The 24,163-nt window shown below is 35.3% G+C and overlaps 1 protein-coding gene across 5 annotated transcripts in view; it reads right to left on the bottom strand.

Moving 5' to 3' along the window:
- Positions 1-2,752: 2,752 nt before the first annotated feature.
- The window catches only part of RNF13 (ring finger protein 13), a 40,432-nt gene continuing 19,021 nt past the window's right edge, over positions 2,753-24,163 (bottom strand). For all 5 annotated transcript variants that reach the window (XM_062582381.1, XM_062582383.1, XM_062582382.1 and 2 more), the window contains 6 exons: positions 23,309-23,396; positions 21,161-21,251; positions 17,319-17,424; positions 14,109-14,202; positions 5,969-6,049; positions 2,753-4,256 (listed from right to left, as the gene is read on the bottom strand). In XM_062582381.1, the coding sequence (XP_062438365.1) occupies positions 3,892-4,256; positions 5,969-6,049; positions 14,109-14,202; positions 17,319-17,424; positions 21,161-21,251; positions 23,309-23,396 (825 nt within the window). In that variant the 3' untranslated portion in view covers positions 2,753-3,891. The remainder of the gene's footprint in view (positions 4,257-5,968; positions 6,050-14,108; positions 14,203-17,318; positions 17,425-21,160; positions 21,252-23,308; positions 23,397-24,163) is intronic.

Below are 24,163 nucleotides of genomic sequence, written 5' to 3'. Positions count from 1 at the left end.
TTTCCAAAGGTTCACTTTGCCTCCTCTACCCCTAATGCCTTATGCCTCTTAGGCTGCATGCCACACACTGGAAGACGATTAGGGCTGCATTTATTTGTGGGATCACAAGACTTTATAAGTTTTTAATGCAGACTTTTAGGCCATTCTCATCAGTCTCTGTTTTTTTCTAAAGTTAAAGGCCACTGTGCTGCTTTTTTTGCACCATAATCATCCGCAGGCAGGTTTTAATTTTATCGGTCACTATTACTTAGCCTTTTAAGCACTTTTGCTTTTAAAATGAGTATGTGTTATATACAATTTAGTTACAGGGAAAAAAAATCTAACTATTCCAAACTGCAGAAAAAAATACATTTTAGGCATTAATCAATTTTTATATTTATTCAGTCACATTATTTACATGTAGTCATCCATTATTACCGTCTGTTCAAACACTGGCCCTGGAAAGGATAGTGTAGTGGTTACTACGTATGCTTTACATGCTGAAGGTCCGGGGTTCAAGCCCCAGTGGAACCAGCATCAGGAAACCTTTGGGAGGTTGGACTAGATGATCTCCAGAGGTCCCTTCCAACCTTACTGATTCTGTGACTCTGTGAAATCGCCCAATATTGTGTACTGTCATTCTGGGGTGGGGAGTAGGGTGTTTTGTTATTCTCCATACCGTAGGGTTATATTTTGATTATTGGCCTATCAAAACAAACCAACCAACCCCCAAACCACTAACCCTTACCAGAGCTATCACTTTATTCCAGACACTTTTTACTGGATTTCCCCCCCCTATACACACACACACACACACACACACACACACACACACACACACACAAAGTTAAACCTTACCTTCATCTTCACAAGCAAGTTCCTGTTCTCTTGTGGCTTCCTGTGTTCCCTCTGCCACACTATTCTCATGAATCGGAGCCATCCCATCTTGCCCACTACACTGACTTTGGTGTTCTTCCTGTTACTCATCAATAATTCTCTATATATCCTTTTTGAGCATTTTGTTCTCATTATGTAATGAAAGGTTTGGGGCAAGCTTGTTTTGTAAGCAGGTATTTATACTTGTCATACAAATAACTATTTTGTGATAGCTGCCAATGATATCTATGCTATTTTATGCAGAGAGAGATTATATGCTTTCACAGGTCCCATGAAATGCTTTAATTTCAGACATTAGTTATGACTACCTACTAGAAGAAGAAAATTTTCAACTAGGCAATCAAGTATGGACCTCTTAAAAGTACCAACATACGATTCTTGATGACAGCTAGAGACTGTAGTAAGATGGACAGACTTCACAAAATTTGTGAGATGTTCATGGCAGTTTAGATGATGTGGTTCTGCTTCACTGGATAATGTAAGTAAGTCATAGTCCAAAGAAAAATCCTTATTTATCTTTTCCTGTAGGTTTGGACAGGCCATGCCTTTAGAGACACACAGATTTATCCAGCAAGTTTTAATGAGATATGCAAGTACTACTTAAAAATATAAGAGATTATTAATCTTCCAAAGTATTTACAATATAAAATGTTTTATTTTATTTTCATTTTCTTCCTCATAGGCAATGGCAACAGACAAGTAAACTAGATTGAAGAGGTGTCATTACAGTGGGTTTTCTTTTTTACCAAGGCCTGCTGAAATAAATTTATGTTCACACCATTAGGAAATGTATAAAATGGGACAATTAAAAAAATACATGCTAGGTTTGGTATGGAAATGAAGACTCACTTGCTGCATGCTCTTCCTGTATATGATGGAGAGTAGGGGAAACTGATAGTATCATTTTACTTTTTGTCATTGCAACAAATGCGACAGTCAAGGTTACGTTTGGCATATGTTATGAAGTTCACTTCAGTTCACGTACTCTTCAGGTTTTGGGGTGCCTGAACTACTACATGAATAAACACTAATGTGCAGTCATTACATATGAACAGCAGAAACCTACTCAGTTGAACTGTTTGCAAATAACAACCTTCAGCTTAGTAATTTTTCAGAAATCAGTTTTCAAGATACATATTTTTTATATACGTATATATATATGCAAGTTTGAGTGAAAGTAATAATCATTCTTAAACTGTATAATGGAATTTTATGTGGTGACAATATAATTCGTTGTTTGGCCCTAGTTCCATGGATTGCTAGTGGCAGTGGTTGACAACATATTATTCTTCAGTTATTACCCTTTTGCCATGCCTTATTCTGAACAGTGTAATTAAACTTTATCAGCTCTTAGCCAGTCCAAGACAGATGATTTGCATTCCCAGGTTATAAGCAAAGAGGACAGAGGTGCACTGTGCATTAGGTCTCAGAAATAACAATTGAAAATGCCTCACCTGTGATCTGCTCAGCTCAGGATTTGGTGTTTTCTGACCTCCTGAACACAGGCGTACAGTCACCAGCTGTAAAAGTCTTGGCATGGTGGTCAGGAAATATTAATGGTACTCTGGTCATCCTTCCCTCTCCCAAATATATGCAAAGACCCAGAGAGACTGAAGCTTCTGCTCTGAACTCACGGATTAATTATGTGAACAAAAAATAAGGTTTTCTAAGTAACTTAGTTCCAGTGCATATACTGTTGATCAGTATAGCACTTTGTACTGTGATATATAGGATAATGGAGGTAAATTAATGTTACTAAGGAATCTTAACAGGTGTTCTGAATCTTTAAATATTTTTAAAGTTACATTCATTGTATACTCATCTACATTTATTACTGTGTGAGTAATGCAAATGTTAAATAAATTCCTTTTGATACTTAAAGTGGAAAACATGTTTATTAACATTCTTTCAAGCTTTCCTTATTCAAGGCCATATAAAAACTCTGCATTTTGATTATACATGTGTGTTGTTACTTTCTACATAGTTACAGAGGTATTATATATAATTTACTTTTTTCATAATACACTGATAAGTATTGAGTTCTGTTCAATAGTTGTAAGCACTTGTTTTCAAATCAGATATTTGAAAAGAACAATTTTTCTATATACATAGTTTAGCAGACTAATGCAGCATAAAATGCTCTTTAGTAAGAGGTATATGACTTAAGGACCAATACAATACTTACCTAAACTCCCCCCCCCCCCCCAAATGTGGAACTTTGCTTGCTTTTTCTGTTTTGGTCACTCCACATCTCTAACATGATCACAGGAAACTAGACTACATGGTAGTAGCAAATAGGGCCAATTTATGTGTTAAAAATGGATCTTACTTTCTGAATCACTTAAAACTAAACATAGATTATAAGTTTCCTTATCCTAGGAACTGCTCAAAAGAACTGCTTTAACTCAACTGCTGCTGCAAATGCCAAAGGATAATTTGGAATCTCTGCTTTGAGATGAAAGTGTCAGTTTTCCTTCTTTCGATACAGCAGCATATAGAACACTGATCTGTTCTACATTTTTCTTTCAGAAGTGGTGGCAGTTTTTAGGAAAACTCTATACAAACATGCATCAAATACATTTTTAGTAGGGCTTAAGCGGTAACACCATACACATAATAAATATTGCCATCAGTATGACCCAGTTGTACCTACAAAATCTAATACAGGGGGAAAAAAGCCACGCTATTTCCAGCTAAATCCCTTTTCAACAAGATACTGACATTTAAAGGAGAGTCTGTGTGACATTTCTGTTGATGTAAACTATTAACATTATTCATTAGCATTGTGAAATCCAGTTAAACTGTGCATTTTGAGAAGACAATGTGTGACTGAATACCTGAATCAAAAATAAATCTTATCTGCAGTATGATTAAACAACAGTACTACTACATGAACTGCTGCTCCTACTGAAGTAACCAAATGAATTGCAAAATAAAATATATTCCCTACGTAAATGTTTGTAAAATATAGCCATAAGAACTCTTTTGTTCACACATTTTTCATCACTAGTAGTCTCAAACAGTATTTGCCACTCTGTAATCCCTTTCATCATTGGGCTGCAGTTGAACCACTACACTTTCTTCATTTATTCCATTTTCTGCATCACTACTATCAATATTGTCATTGTCATCTTCCTCATATTCTGAGGACTCAGTCATATTTTGATGGGAATGAGATTCTGACAAAGCCCCAAATGACTGAGTACTAACCGAGGCTAATGGCCTAAGCAAAGGAGTATTTTCAGATACTTCATTCTCTTCTTGACTACTGTCTGTTTCAGAATCTGAGTCCCCCTGAGAAGGGACCACTTTCTGCTTACATACAGGACATGTTTTTTTGGTTTTTGTCAGCCATGGGTCCACACACTTGCAGTGATATGCTGTTAGAAAACAAAATACAAGTGCATCATTACCTAAGTACAAAGGACAAATAAATCTGCTAAATTGTATTTACGTTAAAGTAATGATTATGAAATTCTCACACAGAGAATTTTAGTTGCAAGTTTGTTGGCATGAAGGCTGTGTCTATCCTTATGTACAAAACACCAAACAGATAAGGATCTTGGAGCTAATTATAAACACTAGTACAAATAACAAAATAAATAAATATTTATTCAGGCAGTCTGAGGGAACTCCTGCACTGGGCCATGTTTCACTAAATCTTTAAAAGCATCTTGAGGAAGTACAGCCATCTTGTTGGCGTACCTGACGCCTATCAACATTATTCTCATAATGCCCCTGACTCCCCCCATCCCTTGTTGTCATCTATGGAGCACAGATGCAGCATCCATCAAAGCACCTTGTTATTAAATGAAATAAACATACAACTTTGCAAATTTTAATTTAGGTTTACAATTGGCACAGCAACTGTACTGTTGTACAGTTTAAACTTGTTTAAATTAAAGAAAACTTTCACTATTGTAATTATGATATTAAAAACTTAGCTGCACGTTGAGAGAGACTTCTAACTGGCAGAGAACTAGGTTTAACCACAACTTACGCTTTCAAACATGAGTAGCTAGACAAGAGTAAGCATATTATGTTTAATATGTTTTCTCATGCATGTAAGTGGCATGTTCTCCACAAGAATTCATGGTGATGTTTTTCAATTTGTCAGAAACCTTTGGTATCAGTGATCAGGTCTAGTTAACTTCGTAGTATTTAGGTGGGATAGGTGGTTCTGGTCTTTCTCCTTTGAGAAGTCCCTGTTGTTTGTCAGCCTGTTCAGAAGCTGATTTTTGTGAATGAGGTTTTGCAAAGTTCAGTCTCATCTGCTGTATTCAATGAGTTTGTGAGAATGTGACACCAGTTACCTCCTTTTCATATCAGTCATGTGGTATTTGCTTTTGCAATGCTGAGTCAGAGCAGGAATTTAATAAGAGGCAGCTGGCTCAAACTCCATCCAACCAAAATGGCTGTAATATGATTAACCGACTGGGAGGTACTCAGGGTATAAGAGAGGGTCTCAAGCTAGGAATAATAAATCTTCTCTCTTGATAATTGTATATATAGCTTTTGTCCAAAAATGTTTTAATTTAGAGATGCTCTTGGGCCTAGGCCTCTTCCTAGATTTCTAGATACAATCTCTTAGTCCTTACACACAGTTAGAGCAGTCCTTCCTTGTGGATGGATACGTGTATGACTGCTGGATATGCTTTTTGCAGTTGGATGTATTTGAGAAAGACTGCTCAACTTGTTACAGTAAAAATGCTCCACTAGTTTTTGCACTGACACTATCAACTCCCAAGTGCAGTCAAGGCACAAGTCTATATGGCTTATCTTCACACTACTCAACAGACTTACATTCATCCACACCTCCATGTCACTAGTAGTCAGTAGAATTATGTTTAATAAAATCTTAAGATTTTCTCTTAGATGTACATCCAAAGAAAAGACAAAGTGGTAGTGTTACCCTTTTTCACTTTCAAAAAGAAGAAAAAATTTATTTCCCCAATTTGTATACATACTCAGGTATATTATCAAAAATAAATTTTATAAATCAGTCAATAAACACATTCACTAAGATTTTTAGACAAAGTGTTTTAGATAGTTGTTTTAATGTAAACACCAAACATAAAATACAGCCACTTACCATGAGAACACGGAAGGATTCTGAGCTTGTCTCCATCCTCATATTCATCCAAACAAATGGCACATACATCATACTCATCTCCTGCAACACAAAACTGAGAATCAGTTTTACATCGAAATATATACAACAGACTTTTTCAAACACACACATATATAAGCTCCATTGGCTAATTTCATGGGTTGAGGAAACTACTGACTCCTTCCCTTCCTTGCCATTTCTTGGAGGCTGTATAGTTGACTTCACTATATGTCTTCTTTTTAGGACCAGAGTTCATTAGCTTCCCCTTCAGGTTCAGGTAATAAAAATATTTTAAACTGTTTTAAATGCTATCTCTGTAATACTCTTAACATTTTTATTATGACACACTCTCTGCATATTTTGGCTAAGTGTTCGTAATAGCAGTTACAGCTCACCAAGCCTGCCTGTTTCCAGACTGTGCCATCTTCACCTTAACATCTTAATTTCCCAGTGTTCAATAGTCTACATTTTTACCATCTTCAGGGCTACCTAACATCCTGAGTTTTACTGCACAGCAGAGGAGCTAGGAAAGTAAGGAAGAGAGATCTCAACAGAAGAGCTATGTTCTTCTGTTCATCTACAGAGATGCTTCAGGCTCTCTCACACACTACAACATGAGTACATGAACAGCAGAGTAAGGCAGAGACCTCTGTAAGAGAAATGATGCCCCTGTGATCGTCACCTACAAGGTAGAAGAAAGAAGGGTTGACAGCATTCTTATCCTCAGTGCCCCTTACGGAAGCTTTGCCCATTTCCTCACAATTCCTTCTTCCAAATTAGTTAGTGAATTATATTAATTAATTCCTTCCTAATATAAACCCCATCCATTCCACAAATGTTCCCTCATTTATTGTTGCAGCTCAATTTTCTGTCTTTCAGAGAAACCTACTATTCTTGTTCCTCCCATTCTCACCTTAATCCTCTAACAGTAAACTTTTTCAACATAGTTACAGTGTCTTCTGGACTATCTGCTGTACTAAAATTCCACTCTCAGATTAGCCATAGGAAATTTCACATACAGTGTGCTAGATTATAGCTACAGTTAATGGCCACAATAAGAATCATTCATATAATCTGAACACCTATTTGGTATGCCTTTCAACATACGTATATCACACATTAATCTCTGTAACCTATGACCATTTAGCAGAGACTATAAGATCCTTTTTTCATAACAATTCCAGTATTACTTCCCCCAACCACTGTCCAGGTTACATGCATGAGACAGATCAACTGGGGACAAATCAGAGTCACAGTTCAAGCTCCAACCTTGTTAAAATGGTATTGATAAAACATGCACCAAGATATGAAAGTGCTGTTTTGGAGAAAAAGTGGAGAAAATGGGGCAGATCTTGGGGAAATCAGGCTACAGTAGGCCCATATTTGAGTCATGAACTTAGCCTGCTTCCTTCATTTGCATGTTTTTTGATAACATAGGGCAATTACTTTACTCTGAAGAGATGTCCTTTAAACATGAAAGCTTCTAAAATAGTAGCAGAGCTTTACTTTTACTATAAGGAAGCTGCATACATTGAGCTGAATTCCATAAAATTTCTGGAATTCAGCTCAAAAACTGTTTTGATAGCATGCTGCTAAACTCAATGTTTTTCTACAGATGGCAAAATTGGATACATAAGATGTTTAGAGTTACTTTTCAAAGTAACACTTAGGATTCACATACAACTTGGCACGGTTGTTCTGTGCACTGTCTGCTTTCTAGATCTAGGGAGACTACATACAATACAGTGGGAAAAATGAGAGCTAGGCACCAGCAACAGAGAAGCTGAGCTTTCCAAGGAAGCTGCCGAAAACTAATAGGAATAACACTGGTGATTCATAAATATCATTAGTGAGGTAGAGTAGCACAAAAGATTAATCCCTAATGTCAGCCCAAATTTCAAGTATTTCAATTCTCAAGAAAAGAGAATCAGTAAGAGGAAGTTGTTCACTGAAAGAAAAAGAGGCAAAGATGTACCATTTTTCTGCCTAGGTACTGAGAATAAGACCATTAATACATGAAATAAAAATGTTATACATCAAAGACAAAATCATAAAAAGCCACTTGACCTGGATTTTTCATTAATGGTATACTGAACAAAATAAAAACTCCAGCAATATACTTTGCCAAGACCAGCAAATTTTCTTTGTAGATCTAAAAAATTCCTACATCTTTTTATTCTGAAAACATGTATTTTAGAAGCTGGCTCAGAACCAAAAAAAATTTGGAAACAACTGCAAAAATAAAATCTCTTGCTTAAATAAAAGTATGAGAAATCTTTAGCAAACAAAATTCTCCTCTAGCTGCTTGGCATACATAAATACAAAAATACTAAAATACTTTCAGAAATACAGAATTACTTATCTATATATATTATATATAGCTGTGTACTTATCAACAATGAAAAATGCAAAAATAAGACTGCCAACACTTTGGCAGACCTTATGAGTTACTTTCTGTATGAGACATATATTGCAACAGTGCAGCCAAGCAGATGGGCCAGTAATGAACAGTAATTAGATCAGTGATAATCCCATCTACAGGAAAAAAAACAAATTTAGGAATACCTAGTAAACAGCAGAACTGTACTTACTCTGGAGCAGATTTTAAAAAGGTATTTTAGATAGCTACATTCCATTATATCGCAATCATATTTATCTATGTACACAAACACAAATTCAATACTCAGCACACTTAAATATATGTCTTTGTTTCAAATTATACATACTCTTATAGCCTACTGGTTGTTGCACATGTTGGCGATTTTTTCCATGTATATGTGAAATACACGCATTTTCAAAGCTAACTGCCTAAAATTAAGCTGTTATTTTATATTTAAACACATTTAAGCAAACAGCCCAATTTCTAGAGGGCTTGTGGATGTAGAAACTCCAAAACTCCAGATCCTTTGTCAAGTATCTAACCACTGATTTGGGATCCTAGTGTTCAACACTTTGTAGAAAAAATGGGCTTTACACGCTTTAAATTTCTTAATATGTCCACACATCTCTCTCTTTTCCAGTATTCTATCTTCAGTAAACTTACCTTATTTTCTTCTCTGCATGACTGAGGAGTTACAGTGTAATTTTATTGCTGGTACGATCTAAAATCCTTTCAGTCTTGGCCTATATTCCATTTTAATGTAAAATTAAGCTTGTTTGAAAATAATAAATATTTCAGAAAATAAATTCTATGCTACAATACGTACTAATTCACAAACATTTCTCTATTATACTACATTATTTACTATATTATTCTTCAAATCGGGGGTTAGGTTTAGCTCAGTTGCGTAGAGCATGGTGCTGCTAATGCCAAAGTCGCGGGTTCAATCCCCACAGGGGCTACAAGCTGAGGGTTGGACTAGATGATCTCCAGAGGTCCCTTCCAACCTTACCATTCTATGATTCTATGAAAGTAGTCAGATCTCATGATTATCAAATTACAGGTATATTAAACTGGGTTTGTCTTGTTTGCTAGATTTACTTTTGTTACAAAGACATCACAAAAGACACCAACTCCCACAGACTTCTGTATGACCAAAATGTAATCCTTAAAAAAAAAGAAAAAGAAAAAGAAAAAAAGAAATAAAAGAAATAAAACTTTTTTAGGGACAACCAGGACACAGACACAACAACTGCCCCAGAATACTGTTAGTGTAAGAATTAGATTCTGATACAACGTATCGTGCAAGATTTCTCAAAGTTGAGGTTTATTGATTAGGATGGGACAGAAACCACTGTAGAAGGGATGAGGCCAACTTACCAGATAAAAAAGCTACTGATAATGCAAAGATAGTCAATGCTGCACCTTTTGTTACTGCATCCTCCACGCAGTACTGAAATGCTAAGTATCTGATCTAAAGACTACCAAAATTAGTGCAAAAAAAAAATCCCATGGATTACAGTGGTCTTTAGTTCAACCTCTATTTAGGCATGTTTACAGTGTTTTATTTGCTGTATATCAATCTTTAGATATGGCAGAGTAAAATCACATCCACAAAGCAATCTTTATTATATCCTCATTTGCCTATCAACCTATTAAATTTTAGAAATCCACTAAGGCCACTGTTTTCCCTTAACAACCCTTTTACCATCATAGACAACTATTTATTCAACAGTGATTCATGATATAAAGCAGTGTAAGAAAAAGGCAAACCAGTATCTATAGTGTCTAAGCTTCAGTTTTTGACTAACTCTACTTGTTTGAATACACAGATACACACAGATGTTTTAGGCATCAGACAAAAAGAAAACATAGTCTTACTTAGAACAGAATTATAGTCCTCAGGAGTTGTTTTCTGTTATCCTTCCAAGGGCAAAGGAGGGATTTATCATCAAGAAGACTGAATTCAGTGGATTTTGCATTGATGTCTTGAGAAATCCTATCTTTTACCAAGAAGCATGAAGCAATGTATTTTGATTATGTTGCCAAAGGTGATGTAGAGCAAGTACTGGGACAAACTCTATCCTTCTAGTAAAAGTGGCTGAAGAAAGTGTTCTAAAAATGGGATGCAAAGCACTTTTGTAAAATTAAACCACAGAAAGGAGAGTGGGTTTTTTCCACAAGAAAAAAAATGAGCTCAAGGCTTCATTTCAATCACCAAGTTATAGTTTCCTTGCTGTCAACTAGTGGATACAAAACTTCTGGGCTGGTTAGTGAGGGGTAGCTGTGCCCTATTTCTCCACAGAGAGTAAAATCCGTTAGCTTTTAATGAAACTGCCTACAATCTTCTGTGACAGCGGCTTTGGGCACAGGAGGGTAAACTGGGCCCGCGTGTTCTGTAATGCTACCCATTCGGAAAGCAAGTGGTGCGCAGACAAAATGATTGTATCTACACGCTGTTTAGCGAGCAAGCATATTCTGTACCCAAAAGCATGGTAATTATATCTTGCCTCACCAGCACAAAGCAAGTTCTTGGAAAGGAGTCACGTCCCCCTGAAAAACAATGCATTTTCCATGCTCCCAATAACACAGTTAGACACCCTCCCATTTTCAGAGTTGAGGATAAATCTGCCATTATACCTATCCAATTTATCATGAGCTGGTCAATTACCAGGATTAGAAGGAAGAAAAATAAAACAAATTCACATTTCAAGACTCAATGAATTAAAATGTCATAATAAAAAAGATAGATGTAAAAATAAAATGGCAAGTGTCTGAGTAACAGTTTGAGTTGACTCTTAAAACGCTGACATGAATTTAGCATGATCCTGCTGACATCAATCCAACTTTGTGATATTTTAACTCAGAATAGAATTTGGATCAGCAAAAATTACACAAATAGCCACAGAAATTCATTCTCTCTAGATTATATAAGTGATCATCTAATATCTTAGATTCCGGATGTAGCAATAGAAAAAGTGAAGTAGAAATTTATTTAGCACTACAAGCTAAAAGACTAATGAAGCAATAACTTTTGGCATTTTTAAGAGGATCATTTTCTCCCAGATATTTCTTCATGATAGAATTATTCAAAAGCTTGTATTCCAACTCTAAAAAACATAAAAGAGCTAGTTACTTTCAGGCAATCACAGAAGAAAAAGTGAGATTCGATTCAACCTCACTGGCTTCCACATAGAAAGGAAATGGTCAGAGGTATTTTGCATTTTTCTTTTACAGATTTTTCTTTTTAGTCAGAATATACTTTTGCTTTGTGTTCTCTACCCCTTGTTTGCCTTTAGATGTTTTGTTTTGTTTCAGTTTACTTTCTGCACTGGAAAAGTGTCAGATGAAACTCCAGCTCTTCTGGAGATGTCTTACCACTAAACCTCAGTAAAGTCTCAACCTTCCCGTGACTGCTACTAATACATTTCAGGATTGAGTGCATTACTTTTATGAATCAAAGCCACTGACAATTTTCTCCAGCACTCTGAATGTGGTGATCCAGTGCAGAGTGAAGCTTTATTTTCAATTTATATTTTGCCATCCACCAGGACTCACAGATAAACCTCTCGGCCTGATCCACAGCTAAAGTAGCAAAGTGTTGAATCCCTTCTAAAAGAGAAATCTAAAAATACTTATCAGTGAAAACTACACAGCTGTGAAATATGACAGTTCACAGCATTCCTTCTTCATCTGAGCAGAGAGTTCAGCAAAGCACAAGTCTTGAATATCTCACCATTACTTTGCTATTCTTACTATCCTGATTAAAACAAATATTTAGACAAAACACATCCTAACAAATAACGTGTTGTAGGCACCTTGGGAAATAAAATACTTGATCCATTTGCTACAAAAATTTATAAAATCATTATTAAATATCTCTTTGAAATGAGTTTGTGACTGAACTAATCCTGATCAGGAGGGAGAGAAAAATCTCTTTCCAAAAATGTCCAAATGTTTGCTATTTTTTAAATGATTTTGTCTCATTTTTCCATAAAAATACAGAAGTGCATTTCCTTACAGTATATTGTTGCACCAAGTGTATTTGCACAAAATATAAATGTTATTAAGGTATCTACCTACTGCCAGAATATAAAAACTAGTCAACAAGCCAGAGCATGTTTATGGCATCAACATAAGTTTATGTTTCATGGACATTTAAGTATCATAAGAAATAAGAATGTACACTGAAGTAAACTGACATTTTTTATAAGTTACCTATTTGCAAACACTAAATAATTTATAGTATACATCAATAGGGATAAGTTGTAAGCGTAGTAGTGAACACAAGTATTTTCTCAGAAGTTTTGTTTTCACCTGAACATTTCTACCCTTTCTGGTCTGCTTTGGGTCCCAAGGTACCACAGTCCTGGATATTATGCAAATTTGCCAATATGGTCATAGGTCCCTGGAAAATAGGTGTTTTCAGTGTGAAAACTCTGAAATAGAAAATCTAAGCTTTTTGCTCTGTTTTTCAAGCCACAATGGCTACTTGAAGGAACAAAAAGCTAACTGAATACAGTACGTTCCTCTGGACCTTCACAGACAGGTATGCCATATGATGACTCAGTGAGCTCCAGACAACTCATTGGAAGTTCCTCCCTCAGAAATAAACTTTAAGATGAATATGAAGTATATAACATATCTTATTTTAGTTAGATTTTCATGCAGTATCACTAAAAGGGAACAAAACAGTAGCTTAGTTGGCTGAAAATCATTTCTTTAGGATCAATTTTAAATCCATAGACAGACTAATATTGCACAAAAGCTGTATCCACTCAAACTAGACATCTGCTTTGTACAAAGAGCAATGTCATGAATAATGCAGGCCAGGTCAACATTATCAAGGGCAACGAAGAATGGCATGTGGCTCTATCCTTGACCCAAAAGCACCCCCTAACATATCTGTGCCTAGGCAAATACACTGCTCATTAATGTGTCATGCACTAATCAATCATTTTCATGAAATTCTCTACTTTTTCTTTTCATACTTTGTAAAGCTTGAATGAATGAACAATCAGATAGTAAAATGGCAACACATTTAAAAGAAATGGAGTGGAGAAGAATTTTGTTCTATTAAGGAATAGACTGAAATACAGAAGACTTAAGGCAGCTTTTCCTGTTTCATTGAATAAAGTAACTTACTTTATTCAAAGTAATTGAATTCAAAGTAATTTTTAAAGCTTTATTTCTTATATTTTCATTATCTTGCACACAATGAATCACTAGAAAGAATCACAGCAACAAGTATTTTAGGATTAGATTTTAATTGTTCTGCCCTCCTAAAAGTATTGGGATAGAAAGAATGAACCACTCCTCTGGAAAAGTAGGTAAATTATACCCACGAAACAGTGTGGATTTTATAGTCTCTACAGAGCCAGGGATTCTACATGCCAAAAATACTTACCTATTTGCAGATAAATGATCGGAACAGTGACTGACTATTGTGGTCACTTAACAAGAGAACAAGAAGGAATTTCTGTATTGATTTTGTAGTATACTAAAGAATATTTTAATTCTCAGCCATGATAAGTATATGGTGTCTACTTTGCTTCCAATAAAGAAATGTTAAAACTTCTCTTTATTTCAGTGAGAGCAAGGTCAAAATATTTTTGTGTACTTTCACTTCACATTCCACTATCTATGTCAAGCATACTCAAAGTTGTCTCAAAAGCTACAAAATCCCTCCAACATTAAAAAATAATGAGGCCTAATTATTTAGACAAAGAAAGATTCACTTGCCTTTCTTAAATTTATGTACAGGAAGTTTCTTAAGCTGATCTTTCCTAAGTCGATTCCTTCTTGCCCTGTGTCTGTCTTGCACAAATTTTGTGATCTGGAAACAGGCATAAATAAGACAACACAAACAATAAATTAAAGCAGTAAAAGAACAATAGAAGTTTTTATTTATGAGCAGTCATAGGAATTTAGTCAGAAGGGAATCCTGGCTCAAATTGTGTAATCCCTTTCCTTGTCTGTACTCAAGGATGAAGCCAAACAAGCCTAAAGCAACAACGTTGTATTTTTACTCCATCTAAACATGAACTGTATGCATGAACTGCAGGGTTTTTTTCTGCTGAAATTCACATACTTAGTAACAACCAGTCTTGCATTCATTTCTTTGTTAAAATAAAGACTTCCTGAAGAGAAGCATGAAGAGAAATTGCAAAAGAACAAGGATCAAATCCAACCCAGAATCTCCCTGAGTTTAAGTCCCCTGTCTGCAGCAATTATGTAACTAAGATTACATTCAAATTCTATAACACAGCTTTCAACCAAAGTTGGTTTCACAAGGAAACAGTATTTGATTAATCAAGATTGTTGCTGTTATCATATGGCTGAATGTCCAGTGATATACAGTAAATCTAAAGCACCTAGTCACTTTCCTATCTTGAGTCTACTTTGAAAATTATCTCAACACTTCAATATAACTTACGGTGCTATCTTGTTCAGTCTTTCAGCATGCAACATATTGATTCACACTGCATATAAGGCTCATCAGTACACATATGTAAATACTATACTATAGTCTGGAAAATGCTTACAAACACTTCTCCCAGCTTTTTCTTATAGTTTACAAAATCCATCTACACAGGTCATGTTAATTTCCAACACTAAAGAGCCCATTTTCAAACCCCTCAAGTATCTGTCCCAAATACATTAGATATATACTGTACTGTTAGTTAGGCCTACCTATGCTATATACAATGTAATATTCTCCAAGTTCCTGTTCCTGCCCCTCAACATGATTCTAAGACATGGAAAGTCTCATGACTCTAACAAAAGGGAAACAGGTCTCTCAGAGCCTTTGCTTTTGTAACTAGGTCAGATTTGGGAGACTGAATTCATAAGCATAGTTTTTCTTCCAAATTCCTCACAGTGCATAAGCAATGCAATTAGATGAGTTTAAGTTTCTCAGATTCTCCTCATTAAGAATGTATTTCTTTACCTCATAGCCAATTCTGCCAAGCATCTATTTATTCCTTTAGGGCTGCATAGACAGTTTTCCCCTATAGATCTGATTTAGAATTTGTATCAGTTGAGTATCACAACTCTGTATTTTACCTATCTAGTTAAAAACTTAATTCATAGCACCAGCTCCGCTGATATTCTGAATTAGAGTATCAGCTCTTAAAAGATCCAGTTTTTAAAAAGCTAATTTAAAAGACTCATCATCTATGGCTTCTACAAGAGAGTTTACTTACATCCTACAGACAAACATCTTACAGATTTGTTTACCTCTCTCGTATAACATGTTTAATTCCACTTGTGATGCAGTAAACTGTTTTCACGGTGAGAGAAATAGCTGCAGTTCTGAAGAGATGTGGCCTTTCAGTGGGATCGGTTCTGTGTTTGTTATCTAACTCTTGTTCTTTGCTAAAGTGATTCATGCAAATTAGCCTATATTGAAGTTTATTTCTTGACCTGAAGATGATAGCTCTCAAGTCCCTAAGGAATTTTTGGAACTTATTTATCATCATCTAAAAACAAAAGCAGCTGAACTGGTGAAAAATTCTAAAAGAAAATATGAAGAAATGTCCTGAAAGTAAAAAGCAGCTCTACTACCAGGATCACCAATGTGGAAATTCAGAAAGAGAAGTAAAGCTTGTACTCATTATTATAGTTTTCATATGTTTCCCCCCTCATTCATTCATCTTCTCTGTAATGGTAATCTAAATCTCTCTTGAAACAAGAGACACCCTAACTATTCTTACTGTCTTCATCTTTATTCCCTAATTAACATATTTTCTGAAAAACAAGGGAACTGTACTTCACATTGTATTCTGGTAAGAGTCAAAGCCAGTGCTTATGACCTTCAAGATGATACTACAGAAACTTTCATATTCTTCATTCCCTTCCTTGGATAACCAGGATCTTGTTTGAATTTTTGACTGCAGGTGTATTCTAAGCAGATTAATAATGGAGCTCAAGTTGGAATATAAAACAACAGCTGTCCAGATCTCAGAAGAACAAATGTTCACAGAGTATTATCTATAGTGACCACTCTCCTTTAGTATTACCCAACTCTTACCTGAATTTGCTGACTTTCAGGATACAAGGATAGAGCTACGTTTTCACCTAATTAACTGGGACAAAGAAGAATGATCAAGGCTATCACTGATGGGAAAGCACTGGTAGATTCTACATCATCTCTAGTTGATCACATTTCTATGCTCTGGTTTCAGAGAGCTTCTGCCATTTTGATTGTTCCGAACATGTCCAGGATTGTCACTTAAATACATAACTGACAATCCTAAGAACATTAGTATAGAAATAAAAAAATTTAAGGAAATGTTATAGGGCAGTTGACACATTTTTTTTTCTTTTGCTAAAAATCAGACAAAGTTAATAGTTTGGTCAGAGCCTAGCAGAGATTCAAAGTGGTATGCAAAGTATTTGAAATAATGCAGAGTTGTGCTATTTTGCCTTTTATAACAGACATGAGCCCCAATAAGAACCTCTATAGGTAATGTATATGTGGTAAGATACATACTATATGCTGCAATAGTTTCTGAGCTTGCAGAATAATTACTACACCTGCAATAAACATCAGTGTGAGACTTGCACGGTGAACAGCAGGATTAACGTGTATTAAGCAGCCATTGATGAGGTGGGACCTGCTCTCAGTGTATGAGAGCACAGGGAAAAGTTGTTCACTAGGGAGAGAAGAGGAAAAAGACTGTGTGGTGGAGGGACAGGGGTGAAGACAGTTGTTCATAAGGAGTTATATGCTGAGGAGGACACCCTAAGGCCTTCTGACATCACTTTGACAAATTGTGCAGCTGTTTATTATACTGAAAAGGGGTATTTCAGGTAAACACAGTACAGCCAAACACAGTATGCAAAGCTTTCTTTGTTCCTTTACTGTACCCCTTCATTTTAACTTCAGTAATCTATACATCTATGATGATTTGTTTAGAAGAAAGAAATTATTAAAAAGAAGGAACTTACCATAAATATCACGATGAGAATAAGGCAGATCCCTACTATTATTAGGAACGGGATTAAGTAATACTCCAAAGGAAGACTGAACTCTGGGATTAACACAACATGGCCACTGTGGAGAAAAAAATATAACTTTCTAAAGAGGATGGAATTTAATAAACAGTGACATTATAAATACAATTAAAAAAACATAAAATAAAGGTTATCACTAGACACATTAAAGGAATACCTAGATGTGCACAAGACAAAAAAATCAGCTGGTACTTATATAGCATAAAGTCAAATAAATAAAAGAACAAATTTTAGGGGGGAACATTTTTGGAGTTAAATCACAGCAAAGTCTGCATGTTCATATACAAAGATGTCCAGGTTTTTAATCCCATTTATTGATTTCAATCACAGAGCTAAACCAATGTGGAAAACAACCTTGCAGGTGCTTCAATATCAGAAAGAGAAAAATATAACATGATTGTCAAGAGACACAAGGAAATCACTCTTATTTACTAAGACATTTTAGGTTACCCTGGAGGTTTAGTTTCAATTTATGAAGCATAGTAAAGTGTATTCTTTGTCCTCTGGAGATTCAAATCATGGTACAATAACTAAAAAGTCTTCCTAGAATAAAATATCTGGAACCTAATGTGGATGCTGGCAACTGGATATCCAAACTATTAGTATTTATTTATATATAAAGAAATAAACTCGTATTATTATTCTGTTGGCACAAGGAGTCAGAAACACCTGATGACAGTGTCCAGTTCTATCACCACTACTCATGTGGAGCGGCACTTATCAAGTAGTTTCATTAACAATGTGTCTACTTAAGAAAGACGCCATCTAGTTCTTATGAATAATTTAGTGGAAGGCATTAAAAAGAACTGAAGGAAAAAAATTTTTAGACTAACACTAAATAAACCTGCTCTGCCATCCTATTTGAGGTATATATTCTAATCATCTTGTTCTCAAAATGCCTTTTTCTCAAACATTTAAACTAACTAAAAAGTAGAACAGAAGCAGCACAAACATAATCACGCAACCCCAGTGATATACCTCAGTGCATCCTGCAGAGTCATCTAACATGGAAAGATATCTTTGACTTCTCTTCTAGAACTATTAATACAGGATGATAAAAAGAGCCAGCTGCAGTAGTCCTGTAGTATGATTACCTATCTATTCCAAGAGATGACCAAGCTTTATTCACTTTGTACATTTCTGAACAAGAAATGTATGGGAGAGCATCAGGAAAATCAATAATCCTATTTTTCTGTGTCTCTTCCACAACAGAATTGCACTTAAAGTCAGAGAACAGTTAAATGCTGATCAGGTTTGACAGATGCCCACTGAAATTCAAGTTTCAACCAATGAAATTTTTCATTTCAGTACTTATATGGATACATAAGAATGCTACATAAAAGGTAGATTAACACACATAGCTTAGTCTTGACTTGTCAAGAATTTCAGCACTGCATTGTTTTAAAGATTTTTTTTTTTAATATCAGTATTTTACTACAATGGGAACTGATACATGTTGTAAAAAGAACATACTTACCTTTAGAATCAAAATACACATACAGTCGCAAACATACTTTCTGTGATTCCTAGAGCATTAGTTAAGCCATATATTCTAATATTTTAAAGCCATATGAAAATAAAAGGAGAAACTAATAAATATATGGTAACCCTCATGCAAGAAAGCTAATTCATATTTATTTTTAAAATGTATTGTGCCCATTATTCTCAGAAATTTTTTCCTGTTACCTAAAGATGGACAAAAATACAGCAAAATGCTTGGAGGAAAAGGTATTTTAAAATTTCATAATCAGTTTTACGATGCTGAATATTTCTTTCAGATTTGACATAACTTAATTGAGGTCTTAAGCTCTTTTGCCTCTGGCTACAGAATACTTAAGTTACCCTTTCTCAAAAACATGAAGAGGTTGACGGCTTCTGGATTTTATTCAGAAAATTGTATGCATATGCAGAAATAGCTCAAGCGATGATTCAAGATTCACATATATGTACCTACAGTGAGCTCTGTTCTCACCTAATTGAAGGTCAAGATCTTGTATTAAGCAAAAAGAGTTTGATTACATACATTTTTAATGGCTACATAGTGCAACATAATCATTTAACTTGGTACAAGCTAGAAAAAATAACTGAACTCCTTAACCAGTCAGAGGTAATCATGTTTTAGAACAGAAAGAATAATGTAAGAGAAATACCAAAGCAGAAACAGAACGTTAAAACAGTAAAGATGATAAATATCAAGCTGGCTTTTGTAATATATGGTTCGCGAATCACATATTGCTACATTTTAAATGTCACCATCTCTTCTGTTTGATAGGTCTATTGTAGTATTGCCACCTTTAACCTCTAAAGGACTGAGTTTGCTCTAGCAACAGATCAACTCCAAGACTTACTCTTCCAACTGCATGGCTAACAGCATTACAGAGAAGACAGAAAAAAAATGGATTAAGTAATAGAACTGGGGTATTGTAAATAACTAACAGACCTACCTATGATGAAAGTATGCAAGTCCAGAAATTACAGGATATTGACGTCACCTTAGGAAAAGAATAACACTTCAAGACCTAAAAATGTTTCACAGAACACAGGACAGCTGAGGTTGGAAGGGAGCTAAATAGACTGTCTGATTCAATCGCCCTGCTCAGGCACGGTCAAATAAAGCAGGTTGCCCAGGGCCACATCCACTGGAGTTTTGAATATCTCTAAGGATGGAGAGTCCACAACCTCTCTGGGCAGCCTGTGCCAGTGTTCAGTCTCCCTCACAGTAAAAATGGTGGGAGTTCTATGTCAAATTGAATGTCCTGTATTTCAATTTGTGCCCATTGCACAATATAACCATGAAGATCCTAGGGACTGAAACTTAACTAAATCCTTATTTTTCAAACATTCCTCTCTGCAACAGGATATAGTATACTAACTAATAGGACAGTGCCAGAACTCCAGGTGTACAAAATTCAAGTTTCATTTTCATAACCATGGAGTAACTTCCTGAATCCCTGTAGTCTATGCAGTCCACAGAAAAAAAAATCTATTCATACTGTTTCATTTTTAATAGAGTTTAGGGTCCCTCAGAGCTCATTTATACTGGCTGTTCATTTCCTTTCAGAACCCCAGAGCTATTCAAACAGTACAGACAGCGCGAATAATCCCACAGCAATTCTCAACTTCTCCCAGACCCACCCAAACCCAAGTAACTCCTAACACACTTTTACCTACCCAGATAGTTAAACCTACAACTTTCTATTAGTTTACAAAACTCGAGTGCAAAAAGCAACAAACTGGGAATATAGCGTTGAGTAAGCACTTCAAATGTGACATTTAGTTTTACACGGCATTCCTTCAAAAAGCGTATTTAACATGATATCCCTTAATCACATGGTAATAGGCTGAAATATTTCAAGAATGTTGCCGAAGTAGTATTCAAGATGAAGATGAAATAAGCAGTACTCAGTAAGCATTCTTCAAACAAAAATTAAAAACAAAAATTAGACTGATTTGATCTTTGGGGCACAAAGTAAAGTATCGTACAGCTGCCCCAGATATTTCCAACAACTGCTTTCATTTCTCTGTAATAGACTGGCCACTGTGCCAAAGCACCCACTCGTTTATAACTACTTAAAACCACACACTAGTGAAGCAGAACGGAAATTAAAATTCAGTGAAATCAGTAGCAAATCAAGGCATTTACTTCCACAGGCTCAAAGTTTCACTGGGAATACCTATAGCTTCCGTCACTTCAAAATCCTGTTTTGAATCTCTGAATACTAAAAAGAAGAAATGACTTAATACAATGGACCATGTGACTGTGTGAGGTGACTTACCCCTTTTCATAAGTAAATTCCTCTTTAAGAGAATTTGCTGATGTCTCACCAATAAAGACAGAAGGAATGTCAATCTTCTTTAAAATCTCAACTGTATAGAAAAGAAGGAAAACAAAATCAGCATTACATGGACATGCTATGGGTACTCTTAAGACATAAGACTCAAAACACGAGGCAATCGCAACCTGAAGACATCTTTTAACATGATATATACCGATGTATGTGCATGCTATGTCTTCATATCACATAGGGAGTGGTATTATTTTTCCTACCAAATATTTAGGGGCTTTATTGCACATATAAAACTCAAAATTCTTAATAGAATATTTAAAATGGAAATAAAAAAATGAGGCAAAACATTACATTAAGGAGAACATCATTATTACTAAGTCACACAGCTCCAACGATTTCCAGAAGTTCAGGCAACTTATATAAATTTGATGATCTGGTACAGGGTTTTATTGGTCCTTCTTCCCTCCTTTCCCCCAAAAACATAAATGAGCACACTGTGGAAACTCCTGTGGCTGGAGAAAGTTAAAAAGCAAAAAGGAGAGAATAACAAATCTCACCTCTCTATTTCAGTCTTAAAAGAAACTGTATGGAATTGCCACCCCCTTCTCTGGTTATTACTGAGGGCAAAAATAATCTCAAAAGATGCAACTCAAAAGATACATAAAAGCCAGACAATTAAACAATTTGCAATGTATGAACTAGAAATGTCTCAACTGCCTGAATTTATATCCCACATTCCAGAAAACCTTTTCCTTGGCTTCATGTTGATTTGCACCTCAGACTTACACCCCACATTTCAGGGTCAAAACAATCTTAAATTTAAATCAGTATCAAAGCATTCAGCTCTCCAAAGAAACTATGAAAACCAATATATTTTCAATTACTACAAAGCAGAAGCATAAATGGCTTAATGTCACTTCACAGAATCAGTAAGGTTGGAAGGGACACTGGAGATCATCTAGTTCAACCTCCAATCAATTAGTCCATTTCAGACTATCCCAATCAGGGTTTATGTTCTGCATTTTGAGTTTATAGTGAAACCTGAAAACAAGTTTGACATAGGTTGAGAGTTCATTAAAACCATATTCACATAGCTTTCTGTGCTACTCAGTCACCACTTCGGAAATTAACTTTCAGCAAACTATTTTACTCAATGCTGGCAAACACTAGGAAAGGGCTTTTTGGTGCTCATTAATGTTCTTGTTCCATTGTAAACTCAATAGAACACAAACACACACACCCACACACAAAATCAAATGCCACAGAAAAAGTCATAACAGCACTACATGGACATGAACAATTTTCATAGATCTAGTCATTTGGATAAATAATGAACACTTACAGAAACAGTGGTATTTTAAAGAAGATGGTAAGAACTTCTTAAAGAAATTCTCAAGAGTAAATATTGTATATGTTTTACAGTACTTCACAGGGAAAAGCATACACCATAAAACAAAATCAACATTTTGGCTAGATTACAAGATGTTCTGTATATATTCATTCTGTGAAAGGGTAAAATCAGAATCAATCAGAAAATGGCACATTGATCTCTAAACATATTTATTCCAACTGAAAAACTGAAAATATGTACATGTACTATACATTTACATGGAAATATTATTCAAATGAACAAAAAATGCACACAACTGTGCAAAAGCAAAATGAAACCACTAATTAATTAATACTAAAAACTTGTATTTTAATGTTTGATTTCCTTCTGATGCAGTAGTTTTTGTTTTTTCCTGTATTTCTATCTAATAATCAATAAAAATAATTAACCACATCTCAGCTGTTTTCCAAGGTCAGTAAAGTCAATTATATAAATCTATCCAAGTCAGTCCAATGAAGTCAGTCATACAAATCTCATCAATATAACCATTTAACCCAGAAGAGTTCAACTAAAATCTGAAGGAAAACAAAAGAAACAATATGTAAAAACAACATAATATCACAAAGAATACATAAGTTTACCTATATATTCTTATACTAACATACCATATTTGAAAACATTAAAAGAGCAGGATTTGCTTCTGTACTGAGAGTTTGCCATTGTATTTTAAGTTGATTTTTATATTGCACACTCTAGTGGGTGAAATGATTTTCAAACAGGAGAGAAGAAGTGATACCTGTACTTACTGTCGTTGGATCCCATGCTTATGAGGTCATCGGAATCCACATTGTGGACTATTGCTGCCTTGTACCCTGCTCTCTGTGCATTTAAAACCTGTAAGCCATAGAAAGTACCTATTATAAATACTACTTCAAAATACAGTAACTTGTTGGTCTTCGGTAAGATAAGGTGCACTTTCACAAATTTGAAATATTAGCACAATTTCATTTTCACTTATGAAACAAACATCAACTTTCAAAATAAAATCATACAATTGTTGTATTCATATAATTCAGTGCTATTTTTCTAGAAACAGTATTACACATCATTTGTAGGCAGATTTTATGTATATTAAAAATAGGATTAAAATTCTCCCACGAGTAGATAAAAATAATATTTAACATAATTTGAAAGTAAAGGCTATAATTTATTTTGATAAACTAGAAATTATCACAGCTCATGAAATCACAGAATCACAGCACAGTCGGGGTTGGAAGACACCTCTGGAGATCATCTGATCTAATCCCCCTGCTTAAGCAAGGTCAGTTAGAACATTTTGCTCAGGGCTGCATCCAGTGGGGTTGGGAATAACTCCAAAGACAGAGACTCCACAACCACTCTGGACAACCTCTTCCAATGTTCTACCACCTTCACAGGAAGAAGGTGCTTTCTTATGGCCAAACAGAATTTCCCATGTTACAGTTTGTGCCTATTGCCTCTCCTCCTGTCACTGGGCACCACTGAGAACAGCCTGCCTCTGTCTTCTTTGTATACCCTCCCATCAGGTATTTGTAGACACTAGTAAGATCCCCCTGGAGCCTTCTCTTCTCCAGGCCAAGCAGTCCCAGCTCCCACAGCCTCTAATCACATGAGAGATGCTC

Source organism: Rhea pennata, chromosome 9 (genome assembly GCF_028389875.1).
Source record: "Rhea pennata isolate bPtePen1 chromosome 9, bPtePen1.pri, whole genome shotgun sequence".
NCBI lineage: Eukaryota > Metazoa > Chordata > Aves > Rheiformes > Rheidae > Rhea > Rhea pennata.
Note: the sequence above shows the minus strand (reverse complement) of the source record. Positions and strands in the feature narration are given on the sequence as shown.